This window comes from Euwallacea similis, chromosome 26 (assembly GCF_039881205.1).
Source record: "Euwallacea similis isolate ESF13 chromosome 26, ESF131.1, whole genome shotgun sequence".
In the NCBI taxonomy this organism is placed as follows: domain Eukaryota; kingdom Metazoa; phylum Arthropoda; class Insecta; order Coleoptera; family Curculionidae; genus Euwallacea; species Euwallacea similis.
This window is the reverse complement of record NC_089634.1, coordinates 1824714-1842240: the sequence shown is the minus strand read 5'-3', so window position 1 is coordinate 1842240 and position 17527 is coordinate 1824714. Positions and strand designations below refer to the sequence as shown.

At 37.9% G+C, this 17527-nt stretch overlaps 1 protein-coding gene across 2 annotated transcripts in view; it reads left to right on the top strand.

Annotated features, from left to right (window-relative positions):
• Positions 1-354: 354 nt before the first annotated feature.
• tai (taiman) overlaps positions 355-17527 on the top strand; it is a 77809-nt gene continuing 60636 nt past the window's right edge. For both annotated transcript variants that reach the window (XM_066402578.1, XM_066402577.1), the window contains exon 1: positions 355-723. In XM_066402578.1, coding sequence (XP_066258675.1) covers positions 569-723 — 155 coding nt within the window. In that variant the 5' untranslated portion in view covers positions 355-568. The remainder of the gene's footprint in view (positions 724-17527) is intronic.

Sequence of the window (17527 nt, the reverse complement as noted above, 5' to 3'; positions counted from 1 at the left end):
ATGTGATTTAGAAGTCACTAGGATCCACGAGTCTCATTTCTTCAAAAGTTTTAATAAACAGTCAATAAATGTCAAATTTTCGTCATTTAGGTCCGATTGTATCTCGTCAGTTTAAACTTCAGTTCGAGTTTATACCGTGGTAATACCATTCAGCCTTAAATTTCTTTAAAAAGTTTTCTTGGTAGTTGTTATAACGGACATATTATAATTGTGAAGTTATAGAATTATATTTTATATCAAATTTGTTCGACCTCAAAACCAGTGTTTATGTATTTTGGCAATTTCTCGAGAAGACATTATTGGACATCAAAGATTAGGGAAGGTCAAGTTTTCGTTGGAAGACTTTTTGGTATAGTAGTAATATTCAGTAAAACTTAAAGGCGGTTTTATATCGTGGACAGACTTTTCTGTCTGGTGCTGGTGTGTTTATAAACATGAGTTTGGTAAAGTGAAATAGTTGAAGAGCCAACGAGAAGACAACTTCAAACTGTATTACCCCAGGACAACTTGTGAGGGCGGCAGGACGGCGGCAGGGGCGGCTGTCGACGAAGATGATGTGGCATCCATTATGGACCAATTGCTCGGGGGCGGCTTTAGGGCGGAAGCCGTTGCCGTTCCCGGCATGGTCGTTTTAGATAAGAATGATTTCCCGCCAGCCGCCACTCCTGCCTCGGATTTGCTTTTGGACGATATCGACATGGGCGCCTCCTCTGATAGTTTTAGGTAAGCTTTTTCCTGATGATTAAAATTAGACCTCATCCCTATTTTTAAACCTGACGCATCATAAACCACCATATATTTTACACTAGGAATTGTCAAGAATCCTAGATATAAACCGTGACCAGCGCAACGTAGTATTTTTAGACGGTCTATACTCAGATTGTGTATATAGCGCAACAGATGGGACGTTGATATGTGGGCGTATTCGATTCCTTCTTAACTTTAGAACTTCTCCTGACCAAACACACATCTTATTGCGTCTTAGCGAAATAAAAAGCATCGTGAGCGTACATCATTCAGGGGGGCAGTGGGACAACGGTGGGCCCCCCAGGGAGAGGAGGGGAAACTAACGAGGGGCATCGTCCATCCAAGGCCAAGGCCGGTTCCGTCGGAGCACATCGCAATGTAAACAATCTGCGCAACATGGGTTCCTGATCCATGATGTTTTGTTGAACGCAGTGGTGCAATTTATCGCAATAAGGCGATCTGGCGAACGAAAATCGCATGAATCGAGGAAGCGCGTTTGCATCATGATACAACCCTACTTAATGGGCCCATAAGTTATTTTTCTGGCATTTGCAATTACTCGAAGACGTTTCAGTCCAGCTCGAAGAGGCGCTGGTAAGTTATGGGGCAGTAAATCTGAACCCCCTTTAGCAGGTGGTAATTTAAAATTGTGTTAGCTATCAATTGAATGTGTTCCTTGCCCCGCGGCTTTCGGAACGGGGAGGGGGGAGGGGCATAGTATTAATATTGCGATTAAATTCTTCCTGTAATTGGAGTAAAGACCTGTCGCCACACAAAAGTGTGCCAGTTGTTTAATTCCTCTGACATTTATTATACTTTGAAACTAGTTAAAGCTGGGTTATTCTGATATAATTATTAAAGAGACCTAGGGTCAAAAAGCAAGAAGTTTTAACAGTAACAGTTTTCTTGTAAAACTTCTTTGGAAAACGCCGCCAACATGTCTAAAACTTTCTTGTAATGCATTAAAAATTCATTTTACCGCTGCAAACAATGGTAATTTTCTAACGCGTTATTAAAAAGTTTTTCCAGTTGCTGGTGCAGCCCTTCCCTAGGGTGGAGAGGGTGGTAATTTTGAGAACAATTTAATCAAGGGTTCCAGTCGCGTATTCAGCAGCGGCGCCTTCCGGTCGGACGACGGGAAATGTTCCCGTTGTGTTTCCCAATGCAGTTTTATCTGCCTGAAACTAAAATTCCAAAGGAATTTTTTATGAAAAAAGTTTCAAAAACCTTGTGATCGTACATCGGATGATGTATGTATGCGAGATGTACCATACACAATAACCCGAAAATGCAAGTTCATGTTGGGAATTTTTTAAGATCAAGAGTTCTTTTGTCCAATGTTCAAAACTACTATTGTCCCTAAATAATATAATTAATAATTCCGATGAAATCTAAATTGGCAAGCAAGGTTTGAACCCCTCAAGTCCTGCTTACAGATAATACCAGAAACGTGACAGCTGCTTGGCTAATGTTAATAAGAAATAAATACCACCACTTAATAACATATGGTTGTCCTGAGCATGGTCTGAACTTGGCTGCCTACAAAATTGAACTTGTTCAGAGAGCAATTGCCGCATGCAAGGATATAATTCAATGCTTTAATAATAAACATCATCCGCGGAATATACTCAAGAAAATCCAGGAAGAGAAAAACTGACAGAACTATAACATTAAAAGTTCCGGTGGAGACTCGATTGCGTACTTTTATAACACTCTGGAAAGCTTTTTAATAAATCAAGAATTTCTACAGGCGGTCTGTTTCGACAAAGAGTTATATAACAAAGTTACACCAATTTTAAGATATGTAATATTTCTGAGAATTTTTAGATTCAAATGAAAGATTGATCAGAGCTGCTAAGACCATGCCGTACAGACGTTAGATATTTCTCTTCTTGCAGTGAAAATATCGACTTATTTGTCACGAAAATAATTGTTTAGACGAGATAAATAAATTTTTTAAAGGAGAAGGAAAAAAATGGGTTTCTTGCCGAAAAAAAGCCGTGTGAATTGGATGAAATGCGAAAAAACTTCAATTTGTCAACCCCAAAGTCTCCCCCTATTAGAGGCTGAAGGGGCACATTTACCTAATTTCCTCCTGATTTTGGTTTGTTGTTTTATTGAGTTTGTTAAAACTTAAATTAGATATCTTTGTGTTAGGGGGCCGCGATAATAAATGCGTGAAAATGAACTCGAGCCAACCTATGGGTTATTATGAACTGGTTTCACGTAAACTAAAATCGCATTCAGAGATACCATCCTTTTATAGTTATTCTTGGAGCTTGTCGGATGTTAACACACATTATCATTACGGTTTATGGACATTGATAACGATTTCGTGACATTAATGGAAATATTCGAGTATATTTAGATTATGGTTTTTAGAGACCAAGAATGTAATTATTAAAATATATTATTTTGTAAGTATCGACGCTATTCAGGGCTCAAGTAAAAGCGAGTGTTTTCAAGAGCGCTTAAAGCTCTGTTCTCTTTCCTTATTGTCCCTCAATTGCGTTAATTATGGCAAAGAAACAAGGAAAAAACATAAAAGCGAAAGCTGTCATGCGAGCGATTTGAGGCAATGCCAAGTTTTCGTTTCGGAAATGGCGGCTGTAGTGATGCACTTTCCGCTCATTACTTTTAAAAGAACGGCCAGTGGAGTGCCTCAAAGACAGATTGTGTGCGTATGTATAGCGATCAGAAGGTGTGGATAATTAAACAGATATCAATTTGGCACTGGCCGAGCCCAATTTATCTCCTGCCATAATCTATTAAGTGCGGTAATTGTTTGCGACTTTTCGAATTAACGGTCTGTAGGTCTTAAATAATTTCCTCGGTCGCCAGTGCAATTAGTCAGTGCACATCGGACCTCCGTTTCTCATTTATTAGAGTGTCATTTTAAACACAAATATTATGAATTCCGTTAAGCTTAGCAAAATAAAAATTGTAAAGCACTGCCATTAAATATTGTTTCCTAAACTCAACCATTAGGCAGTGTTTCCCGGAACAATATCGTGTGCGATGTCGCCGATACAAGACTATCAATCTAAGTTTTTGCTATCAAGAAGCAATATTGACAGTAATTCACTTAGAATCCTGTCGGGGGAAGGGTTTTTGTTACCCTTCGGCGGCTATATTGAGTTTAATAAAGAAGGCTGAAACCACAGGAAAACAACATAAAATCATGTATCTTTTAAATCAGGGCACACGTGTGGTAAACATTTTTACCGCATCTATGTCAATCATTAGCGCTTGACGTTGTCCACAACGATTGGCAAATTAATCTGAGGAAACTATCCAGGAAAATCCTAAGTATATGCATATTTATTAATGTTTCCTTATAATGTAAGAAATATTCTGAGAGATTCATGTTCTAACTTAAATTGACGTTAGTAATATTCTAATAAATATCACGAGTTAAGTCCAATAACCACCTGCGACAAATTCTGTACGAAGTATTTGTTACTGTTCCCCTCTTTTTGAAATGTATTCACTATGTTGTAAAGCTCTTGCAACTAATCTCACACTAGATGTACAGTACATAATGCAACATGACTAATTTCAAAGATACAAGGATTGCGTGTTCGTGTCCCTGTGGGTTGAGCATTCTATAATAAACTCAATATAACAGCCGAGGGGTAACAAAAACCCTGTCCCGATAGGGCTCTAAGTGAATTACTGTCAATATTGCTTCCTAATAGCAAAAACTTAAATTGAGAATCTGATGTAGGCGACACCCCACACGATATTGCTCCGGGAAATTCTCTAACTAACAAGTGCGGAAACCGATTACCGCACGCTGATTGCAGTTGCGTATTAGGAAGTACAATATTTTTCTTACGAGCTCATATGATAACTTTATTGTTTTTGCAGGGTCAATGAAATATTACTTTGCGGAGAAATTTTTACACTCACAGCCAAGTAAAAAGTTTTACCATACTCATGTCAATGTCAAATACCCGCAAAAGGTCTGACCCTGACACGTGTCACTTTGATTTACGTGCGGTAAAGTGATAATTTTAGCTCGGAAATGCGTTCGGTAAAGTGGCCGTACCGCAACCTCCTAGGAAAAATTATTTTCACCCATCAGAATGTAATGTGAATAATGCATCTAACGAAGTTTTTAACACTAGTGGTATATTAAGTGGCCCTGCTGCGGTCTAAATCGAGTGTCCGAAGAGCACGCTTTGAAAATAAATCGTCCAAGCACGGTTCGTGGGTGGAAGCAAATGTGACAGCGGGTACTATGTAGATCGCAATCTTCTTTGGTACCGCGGCGCACGGTACGCATTACCAGCCTCCACTCCAAGCAAATGGCTTTGTAATTGGCCGCCACTCTGCACTATTTGTGTAAAATTAGTGCTGTTTTCATTGAAAGTTCCATATTTTCCAGCGGTAATCGTTGCTGCTGTGGTAATCTCACGACGTACCCAATTAGAATCGAGCATTTTTACTAATGTGAAAAGTTAGGTGTTTACACCAATGACGCGGCTTTATCTAATTAACATACAAGGCTCGAGCAGTAAAAGGTAACTGTATGACACGAAACAAGATTGCCTTAATTTCAGGATCATACGGGGTGCATATTTGTATTTTACGGAAATCCCATATTGTAGTTTTATTGAGGTTTGTTACCTCGTTCAAATGAGGTCCCTGCACGGACTTATAACTTTGAAGAGCCTTATTTAGCATCAGTAGTTTCTTGCACCTGTTGGACGAATTATTGTGCAAATAATGTTGCCATACTTAGACCCGCTTTCCGTTACAAAAGCACCGGAAGGGGAGATATCGCATTTCCCTAATCCGCCATTTTTCTTAAGCGTTGACGTATTCCTTGAACAAGTTGCGCTTAGATTTAAGCATAAACAACTTCTATGAACAGTTTTATCGGTGAAAATGGCTTTTATAAGGTCGGTTTATGGAGTCGAACTGCCGAAAGCAATATCGGTAACTCAAAAACGCAATAAAAGCTGAAAACGAGCTGTCGGACGCAGTGCCGGCACTAAAGACGAACAATCGCACTTTATTTTGACAACTGGAGTGGCCCGATAAATTGTCCTCCTCTGCTATATTAAACTTTTAAAAGTTATTGATGAAGTTGTTCATTGGATGGTTTTTCTATGTGAATTCAAACTGGGCTAAGGACGTGCGATGAGTCGATTGAAGCTTCCATTTTTTAATTAAAATTCGAGCTAACGTTTTTTAAGAAAAAATGGGAGCGGAGGTAGACGAGTGGAACCGAAAGGAGCAAAATTGTTAATAAATATTTTAATTATCAAACAGCTGCTTGGCAAAGAACCATTTCCTCTTTGATGTTTGTAAAATACATAGATACTTTTTACATCTCAGTTGATTTTGAGTAAAGAGAAATTCCGCCTTTGTTCATCATGTCCCGGGGCACGTACTTTCAACCTTTTCGCAGTGATTAAGAGTCCTATTTTCCTTAGTAACCCCCATAAATCGACATAATTTTTCCCTCTTTCAGTCCCATTCAGCTTGAACACACATGCCAGTAAAATCGAAATTAAAACCCAAATCAAACTCCTTTGAAACCCCTCATTAAATTACCACTGCTTATTGGATTATCCCTTAACCTCGAGTACCGAATAATGATCTTTGGCTGGCAAATTTGCAGTATGCTTTCCATTCTAATTCGCTGGAAATTCCTGACACGTGTGGGATTTTAGATCATCGCTTTTTGACTTACAAATCAGGTTTTCGACGGAACTTCCATTTCTCCTTTATAGCATCAAGCAATATTATGTATCCTATTTCTGTACCTCATCACGGATCATCTCAAATGCCATTATTGGATAGTGATAACCGACTTATTAGTAAACGACCCGGCTTATTACGAGCAAACCGAAGCTTATGACTAATCCAGTTAGGCTGCACTAGTGGAGTTGCATAAGTCAATTAGATTCTGGGCTTTCTGACTCTCAACTACACACTCATATTTTATTACATATGCGAACAGTGTTTTGCGGTCTACAACTCGAACTTCCTTTGCAATAGTGACAAATAATGCCATTGGCAGGCAGGAATCGCGGATGAAAAGTGAAAGCTGGGGCCCGAACCGTGACTGCCAAGGTCTCTGTGTTGCGAAACACGATGAAATAAGCCAGCTAATGAATTTGTTGAATCTCTGTGGGTATCTCACTTTTAGTGGTTGATGGTCGACCGATAAGGAACTTTTTTGTCCGTACCAAGTACTAATAGAATTCAAATCAGTTTATTTCTTCGATGCTACAAAATAATGATCCTTAATAGGCAATACGCAGAGTGTTTTTTAAGTACGTGGGCAAACTTCAAGCAGTGATTCTTTGCATGATTCTAAGGCGAAAAATTTATATAAACGTAGATGCGGTAATGTTTTATTTTCAAGATACAGGATATCAATCTTTTTTTTAATCCTTTTTTCGTAACAATCTTAAAAATCCTTTAGCCAATTTTATTGAAATTTCGCATTTATTTATTGTTAAATGTTTTTTACTAAAAAAATGCATTACCATTTGTTTAGATGTAGTTTTAATAAAGCGTTTTTCTTGTTTGATTTTTCTTAAATTTCTGGCGTAGCCCCTGTACACGCCACTAGCAAAAGGAGACAAACAATTTCCAGCTTAAAAGATTCCTTTGTACTACATTAAAAACTTTCACCAAATTTCAACGTCATATTAGTTTGCGTCTTCTTGTTATTTACGACTTTTGTTCTATATGTAACGTTTTTTAAAACAAGTATCTTGAAAACGAACATCACCGAACCTATGTTTGTCTAAACTTTTCGTCTTAGGATCACTTAAAGAATCACCCCTTGAAGTTTGACCTCGTACTTAAATAGCACCCTGTATAACCACACATATACATATAAAGAGTGTTACAAAAAAAACTCTTGTTTGAAGAGTGCTTTCAGTCACAGTGACAGTTGAAGACGGGTTTCAGGTCTGACGTAGTTATGTATGCAGTAAGCGAAATGAATTTCAAAGCTCCCTTGTTCAAGAATTTTTGATACATTCGTTATATAGGAGGAACTTCTTCATTATTCGTCGATTGTTCAGCGGAGTGTAATTTTTATTCTGAAGTTACCCCACTGTACTTCTTTGCAACAGGTTTTTATGAAAAATCTACTTGAAGATGGCCGGAAAACCCACCAGGTTCTGGTTATAGTAAGGGCCGTCGTAAGATGGCTGTACAGGGAACCGTCATTAGACGTTTTGGAAAAACTATGAAAAGGAAAGGTACGAAAATTTAGTAGAATTGATAAGTCTTGGAGCGACCTCATCTAAAATATTTTCAATGACGTCACACTTGCCGTTGTACCAGAAGTCGATGCTTGCTTATTTGGAATGGAACATCCTATACAATTATTACATTTTTAGATTCTATGTTCAATTTTAATACGAGTTTGTTAATACGTTCGCTATCTTAGAAGAAATAGTTTTCAAGCAATTGAATGTTGAAAGTAACAGATGCAGATGTCTGCAGAATTGCAAATTGTTAACGAATGGAAAGGTATTTTGTAATTCTTTTTGTCACAGTACTGTTGAAGGTACATTTTTTAGTACGCTGCCAAGCTTTGCCTAATATTTTCTATAGGGTGTTGACAAAAATAAAGCCAACTTGAACATTAAAAAATAGTTAAAACTTAAACATTTTAAATGGAATCCTACTATTATTTTAATGTATTGGGAACTGCGTTGAAACAGAACTTATGTTCATTTTTTATTACCTATAGTAAAGTTTCATAATTTTTGAGTAATTTTGTTTTATAAGTTAATGAAGGTATACTACCTCCCTAATTATATATACGAATATAATAGACATATCTATGGAAAAGAGAAATACTAGCAAAATGCTATTGGTATGTAATATAAGTTGTACAGACATAAAGAAAACAGTATTCATATTTATTAAAAAGCATTCGCATTCATATTCACAGGTTAGAATTAGAGATGTACTATTTCTGCGTCAACTTGTAAAATTAAATTACGCAAAAACTGTGTAACTTTACCATAGGTAATTAAATATGAATAAAGTTTCTTTTCCGACAGAGTTTCATGATACATCAAAATAATAGTTCCATTTCAAATTTTTAAGTTTTAACCATTTTTTGATGTCTAAGTTGGCTTTATTTTTGAGGACACCCTATAGAAAATATTAGGCAAAGCTTGGCAGCGTACTAAAATATGGATCTTTTACAGTATTGTGACAAAAAATAGTTACAAAATACCTTTCCATTTGTTAACAATTTGCAATTCTGCAGACATCTGCATCTGTTACTTTCAACATTCAATTGCACATATCTTAAAAACTATTACTTCAAAGATAGCCGACGTATTAACAAACTTGTATTAAAATTGAACGTAGAATCCAAATATGCAATAATATATAGGGTGTTCCATTCCAAATAAGCAAGCATCAACTTTCGGTACAACCGGAAGTGTGACGTCATCGAAAATATTTTTGATAAAGTTGCAACAAGACTTATCAAACCACTAAATTTTCGTAACTTTCCTATTCATAGTATTCCCAAAACGTTTAATGGCAGTTCCCGGTGCAACACATTGTAGAGTAATGCCTAAGTCTGCCTTTGCAGAAAAACGTGACCTGTTGATGCTAGATCATTGAAAACAAAAATCTTGTTAGTGTCATGTTTAGATGCATTTGACTTAGTGTCTTAGGTTTCAAACGTTTTGCCGGAGGTCTTCAATGAAACTTTTCCTAACATCTGTTCTTTGGTTATACAGAATTGCAAAATTTCTCATGGGAGTCTTAACCACTACTCATTCGTATTTCGCCTGCTGTTGCTTTGTCGTTGTTTTTCTATGTGATGCTTATATTTTTGACCAATAATAGATGGCATATCTGGAGTTGATGAAGACTGATCCGCAACTAAACTAAAGTGTAACGTTCCACCATTATGCACGAACCACATCTTTTAAGCATTTATCTTTTTTCTCTGGTATAAGAAGCAGGATATCCTCAACTTAAACCACCCTGTCTTATACACACAAATTATTAGTTCTGTGACTCCTTGATTCACCATTAAATTTGCCGCAAGCCTCGTTATGATCTCTATAAAAATAAATTGATGACATTTCCTGATTTTAAATCATATTAAAAAGGTCGCGTGATGATAAATTGTCCGCCCGGGATGGCAGGCTATTACGATCAATTTTGTATTTTTGATCTACATATAATATCGCGGTAGTAACTTGTTCTACATACAGTTAGCTTTTTTTACTGCTGCTGATGTCAGTTTTTAGAATGTGTGTAAACACCTCAAAAAGTCACTCACCAGAAATTTACCAAAAACTGAAGCGATTAATTTCAATTAAGCAGCAGGCTCCTCCTATCAGTCTTTTTTCGTCGGTCGTTTATTAAAACGTTTCAAAGGAAATTTGGGAAAATGGCCCGGGAAATATTAATTTCAATAAAGGCAACTTTGCTTGGAATGGTGCGTTTCATATTAGGTCGTTTACTTTGTACCATCGTAGTGAAAAATTGTTGTGCTAATTTTTTCTTAGTAAAAAATTGGGAGATAATAAGAATTTATATTTTTTCTTCACTTTACGGTGGTAAATTCAACAATAAAAACTAAATTGAGATGAATCTAAAATGGTAATGACGAACCTTCCAGCGTCGACGACCATAAGCGGCCATTCCGATAGCCTTGAGCAGTTTCCGGCTTCGTGATTATTTTCTTTAATGCTCAGTTTTATACGCTAATTAAATTAATGGTGGCCGGTGTTCATTATGAATCTCTTCTGCTACTCGTCTAATAACGACCCATTTCCTGGGCGGCTTCTCCGCTTACGTCATTTTGGACCTCCCGAATGTTTCAGCACAATATTCCTTTTTTCGTCGACCGATCGAAACAGTAATAATATCTAATTGAAAATTGGACTTATACGGTACGCAGCATCTAATTATGCAATTAATTGATCGAAGACCAGTTTGTGATGAATGTACGAGGACAGGAGCGGACTTGGATTTGCAATTCACCAAGAACAACAACACGCATCTTTGGAATAAACCTACACCATGTCATATCTCATTCCGGACAGGTGCAAATATCGAAAACCATAATTCGGCGATTTTTTCGTCGTTAATCAGTTGGGGCCCGACAGGCCTTCGTGGGCGATAAACCGAATTAAGCAACACAAAACCTGCGGGAAGTCGACTAATAAGGCCATTTACCTGGGAGGCTTCGCCGATAAACGCGCCACTAAACAAAGACTCGTTTTATCACAGATTGTTTTATCGGCGACATCAGAGGGAATAGAATCCAGAAGTGTGTGGTGAGCCTTAGGAAGTTTTTCGCTACAACGGGTGTGAAGAAAAATTAATTGATTTTGAGGTATAGGGACGGCAATGACCTTCTGCCAGAGCACGCTCACCTTAAGGGCAACGACTTCAGGAGCCAGGGGTTGTGTATAACGCTATTCGTGGAAAAAAATTGTAAACGGCCTTTTAAGGGTGGTTACGTAGGGTCTACAATGAGGCTACGTACCAAATATTGATATCGTTTGACAGGCAATTATTATCTGAATGTTAGAATTATCATCATTTTCGCCGACATCACCGCTTAAGCGTTCATAGTTAAAACTCCTCCGAAGTGTGGATTCAATCGATCAGACCCCATCAGGTCGAACTCGCAAAGGATGTTGTAATATCTCCTTTAGCAACTGTCCGAAAAACTATAGGCAAAAATGCAGAAACGTCGTTCGGGTCGATTAATCACAATTGAGCATATTGAATCGATTCCGACTAATCCAGATTAATCATTGCAAATTGACTTGCTGCCGTCCGATTCCGTTCGAGCTTTTATACTCTCCGAAGCCGAAGCATGTTTTGTCCAGAAGAGGTCATTTATCATCGTCATGCCTCACGCAGTTGGAAAGGATTTCAGTTTTAACGTTAATCAGAATGTGCCCTGAACTGGTTAACAATATGTCAGATTTGTCATCTCGTGATTAATTGGGTATGAAACTAAATTTGACAAGTGTTGATAAAATTTGGTTTAGGCGAGAATTTGCCATTTACACCCAATAATCGCTTGCATAATGTTTACTTTTGATAGTTTACCTTCTCGTTAACGGCTATATTCCGGACCGTAAATAAATTCCGTGGTGATAAATCTGATTTCCAGGCGAGCAAAATCGGCTCAAACGGGCAAAAACTCCCATACATAAAAACAATGACCGTCGTCCATCATCAAAGTAGAGTTATTGGTACTCCAAATGGCAAATTGCTTTAAAAAATTATCCATAATTCCGGGTTATACCAAAAGGTCTGGATGAAATTAAATCTTTTTTACATCGCTGCAAAAAAAAAAACTCCATCTCAATTCCATTGAAATTGCGATTTTAATTAATCCGACAACAAACTTCTTCCCTTCGAATCTCCTTGGTGAAATTTTAAATTGAATTTAAAGCTAGCAAGCACCTCCTTTGGTGTGTACAGAGCGAGTTTCGATAAGTATCGGCAGAAAATCGATACGTCTGGCCGTTCCTATCTACATATACACTTAATAAAAAGTTATGATAGCCTTTCGTTTATTACGCGGAGATCTTCTAATCTCAATCGGTATAAATCAGAATGTGCAATCGGCATGAATAAGTCGTACCGTGGGCGTGGAACGACTCCAATGTGGTCACTAGCGCACAAGGTCGAGGCGAATGCCGAATACGTATTCCAGATCGGGACGTCTCTATCGATGACTTATCGACACGCACTTTGCGTTCCATTGTAGGATTTGAATCGAAATTGCCAATTTTGAAATGTTTCCAAAGTCCCATTAAAGAGTCGTTAAAAGTCGAATATACTTTTCGCTATTATACCGGATGTTTTTCAAAAAGAAAACAACTTCATAGCAACGTTCAGCAAAAGTCACGGTTATGCAACAGTTTAGGTTAAAGCAAAAATTATTTTTTGACTCCTATTTAATTTCATGTCACGGGTAGCGTATCATTCAGCAGAAGTTCCAACAGTTGCACAACTGTTGACTCTAATGAACCCGGAAGAACATTATCTATCAAATACGAGTATATCTCACGTTCACAGAGTAAAGGAAATTATTTCTAAAAGGATGGCGTTATACTAATGTTTGAAATAAAACGTATTTTGCAGCTGTTTTGAATCTAAATATCAACATGCGACTGAAAAACGAAATTTCGTGTTCTTTCCTAATGTGCAAAAATATACTGAACATTTTATTTAAAATGGAACTATCCCACATGCCACAATGTCACAATCATATTTTGACGATAGTATGCATATTATTTAAAAAATCAACAAAAAAACAGCGGAAATATTTAGGGGGATCCACCGTTCAGAACCACTCATTAGATAGATACGTGGAATATTACTATGTTTCTAGATGAATCGAACCCATGGTGGACAGGATTATATTACAGTCTGTAGATGTGGTACTTAGGTGCTTTGTACTTTGGTGTCACTTGAATAGCACGAAAAAACCACCGTGATTTTGCAATTCGCCCTCTGTACGGTTTTTGACAGATTTCTTCGTTTCTCATTGAGTCACGCTGGACGGGAAGTTCGTTACATTTAACGACTCATTCCTAAGTGGACTAAAGTCGTTCCATCTGGAGGATAAAATTGCGTCTCCAGCTGTGAATTAAATATCTGGCCCAAGTTGGCTGTTTGTGCCGGCAACTGTCAGAACTACGGTAGTCGTAATAATTGTAAACGTGGCCCAACTCTAACTGCCTTTGTCCGAACTCATTTAAGTTGCTACGCAACTCCAATTGGCATTGTTTTAATTAAAACTGGTATACTTCCAGCGAAAGATATTTTTTGTTTTAATATCTCAGTGTTCTCCTTGTTTCCTAATGTTTAATGGGCAGCTGACAAATAAAGCTTTGCATTCTTTCAACCCAACTTAAAACCATACTAATCGAAAAAAATCATTTGTGTTACTGTTGTCTTGAACCTGACTTATGTTATGCTTTCTTCCCAATAAACGCTTTTGTTTCTCACCTTCGTACAAAACTTATGTTTGCGTAATACTGCAAAAGTAAGTATCCTGATTGCCGTTATATACCTTTTAAAGCTTTTAAATAGGGCATTTCTAACAGTTATGGTAACTTCTGTTTAGATATGTTAAATAACTTGTAGGTTTGTTACTGTCGGTGTTAGCAACAGAGTAGGGATTACTATATAAGCTCTTCAGAGGTAAACTGCGGTTTTGTACGAGTTTGTAGGAGTTGTATAAACGTTTCCGTTACTGCTATTACCATATAGTCAATTTAAAGTATATTTCATTTTCTCTCGGCAATGTATGATTCATTAATGTGTAAGCCGTAAAAAATCATATGTGATTATAAAATTTCGTAATGGACATTTGAAGGCATACAATACAAAATTGCTGCTGTGCGCTAATTTTTATTGTGAACGTGACTATTTTCCGGTCATGCTTCTAAAAAATGCAAGAGGTTCAAAGATTCGGCAAAATAAGTGCATGGTTTTTAAAGGCACGCAAAAGTTATTGCACAAAAATATGGGCGAACACCTTTAAGATGAAGAGATTCCGCACTTAAATCAGGTACTAATTATCTCTTTGTAAATTTCACCTGCTTGTTTACACAAAAATACACTTTTTCACGCACCAACCTGAATGCGATGGAATCAATAAGTAATAATGTCTGAAGCAGTTTCTATAAACGCACTACATAAATTGGGAAATAACTTGTTTATGAGAGGAGTGAACTATAAGAGAGATGACGTTTTAGATACACTTATTAAAAATATTCTAGTAATCGTTACTATAACATTTATTAAATGGTTATGTAAACAAAATATGAACCTGTTTAACTAGCCATACACCTGTTTAAATAGCCACTTTAAATTTTTAACGTTAAATTTTCTATTATCAAAGTCTTAAGTAAATAGAAACCTTCATGTCTCCTTATACAGGGTATCCCATAATATGATGGTCTATTACTGAATCACAGGTTCCTTATATAGAAATATTAAGATTTAACCGAATTTTCTTATATCGAAAATTTGATAACCAAAATGCGGGGTGGCAAAGTCGAAAATTATTTTTAGATTTTTAATATAACTCTGAAGCAAAATTGATATAAATTTAATATGCAGGACAGAACATTCAAATTTAAATTAAATTGGAACTTTCAAGGATAATTCTAAAATTATGTCTTAGGCGCCCTAAAGTATATAAAGTTTGTAACTATCGGCCAGTTTACATATTCAGAGTTATAAAAAAATCATCTTCATTCACACATTCGGCACTACATTCAGTTTCTTATGGCCTTTGTAGCGTATTAACACACATAAATATAAATATCTGGAAAAACGAGTTGTCAGAGCGAGATCTACAGAGTATGTATACCTTATTCACCTAGAAAGAATTGAAGAGTCCAACTGTAAATTCTAATTATGAATATACTGGGGTACAGAAAAGTTGTGAGCTTTTAAACACATGGGAAAGGCCTACCACTGGCACAAATATCAACAGGTCATTGAATATTTTTCAAGAGAAAACTGGTATGCCACTTCTTTTTCGGAAAATGAAAATCATTATTGATATATGCATTCATATGTAATGTAAGGGGATTTACCCTTATATGCTTTCACATTACTGTGGAGTGGCAAATGAAAAACGTAAGGAAATTCAATTTGAAAAGAAAACAAATTTATTTCTGTGGACGCTTGTATATAACGTAAATGATTTTAAAATCGACAATGAAACCTTAATAAAACTAAAATGTAACTTGTACAGAATTTAAAAAACAAAGTCGCTCGTTTAGATGCAGCTATAGCACCAATACGGAATAAAATTCTTATCACTCATGTGACACAAATGTTGAGAAGAATTTTTACTTTTTGACAGATGATACGGTAAACTTCAAGTGTCTTTTTATGACCGTTCGTATAGTTACACGAACCGGATAATGCGATATCACGTAATCCCGAGTTCAGCCGTTACACAACGCCACAGTTCCTAAACAAGCCCTCGTCGGCCCGCTCCCTCGGGATTAAGTGATTTATCGGGAACGAGGGAGTGTTTCTAGCTCGGCCAGACGGCCTAATGGATTTTGGCAAGGCGACGAGACCACGTCGACCGATCGTTGTTTACATGCGGATCGTTGTCATTTTGGGACCCTCCTTTATCTATAATGGAGAAATTCTCTTAGCTATCGATTCGCTCTTCATATTTACGTGCCGAATGTCCCTCCTCGGATACATACCGGAATTGATTGACAGAAATTGGAAAGTACACCGGGAGATCGTGATCAATAAGCCATTCGTCTGGAAGAGATCCAGACATACATATCGCCGCCCTCGCACCCGGACCTCTTCCTGTACATTCTTAGAACCCCCTCATCACGCAGTAGCAGACAACAATTGTTAGGGAAATGTGAAAATGCTTCTGCACGCACCGTCCCAAAATTGCGTACGATCAGTCCGGCGGCGTTGCCGCAGTTGTCTCATTTAACTAACCACCCACGCGCTCTATATTTAGTTCTCGCCCTATCCCTGGATGTCCCGCTGAATTAATGGTCTTGTTTGTTTTCTGGATCGCGTTGGGCCAAAGGTGGAGCGACAACGTGGCAATCATGGTGGTGGTGGTGGTGGTGGAGGTGGGACGATCGATGTCGGCTCCGGCCCGCTCTTATCGAACGATGTCGTTGCGGCCGTGGGGCAGGTTATTCCAGGGTCAAGGTCGGCCGATCAAGCCGCCGCCCTATCAACGTTCTCCCCCACCTTTTTCGGTCCACGTGGATCGGATCTCATTGAACGTTTGCCGCCAAATTTTGCGGTCGAAAAGTTCGTAAAACGCACTTGTAGGGAAAATCAAAATGTCCCGAAGCAGCACCAGAATGTAAACATGGAGTGCATTATCCTGAAGTTCTGCTCCGAGGCAACGAACGCTCGGTTTATTTTATCCGACGTAAACAGCGCGGCTTTTGGTGCGGGGGATCCTGCAGCGGTTCGAGTCCCCCTGAACCCGGATTGTGTCGATTTCATTTCCAGTTACGCACTCAAGCTGTTCGACGGCGCAATTTGCTAACGCTCTCGTATGCATCCCGGTGATTGGCCAAGTCACAGGGGCGTTAGACCATCGCCACCGGAAATGCCAGTCAATTGCCCTGGATTTCGTCAAGCGTTGCATTGCTTCTGGCTCACAACTCTTTTATAAAAACCATCTAAGTTTACGGTTATATTTATGTAAACTGCAAGCGTATAACAACAGAAAAGCTCACTGAGCTGCATGCACAACCAGGCCCTTTATCCGACCTTGCGCGTCCTGATTCTGTATATAGCAAATCCAGACGTTTATTGCGGAAGCTCGCTATTTATTGTTGTTGGTTTAGACGGTATTGTGGCAGTAAATCAGATCTGGGAAAAATGAATATTTTTCTATGCGATCTCTTGTCCGTTTCGCGCTCGGCGGTTTTGCAATCGATTGATTTATCGGTCATTGATTTATTTGACGTTTACAAATAACTTACACGGCGCAAACAGCTTGTTTGCTTTGAATCATCGACTATCAATCATCGCGGGCCGTATTGGCTCTTTACTGCCATGGATATCGCATTCGTTTGACGCCATTTTTATTGGATGTGCATAATTTCTCTTCTTATGATTTTTCAAGTCACTGGCTGAGAGACGAGTATAGACATCAAAGTCGTAACACATGGCATATGCGTATAGAAAAAGTTTTTTAACTGTTCAAATTTTACCGACAACAATAATTAAGTTTATGCATAAGGGATCTGGTATGAGTAGGAAGCTTCAA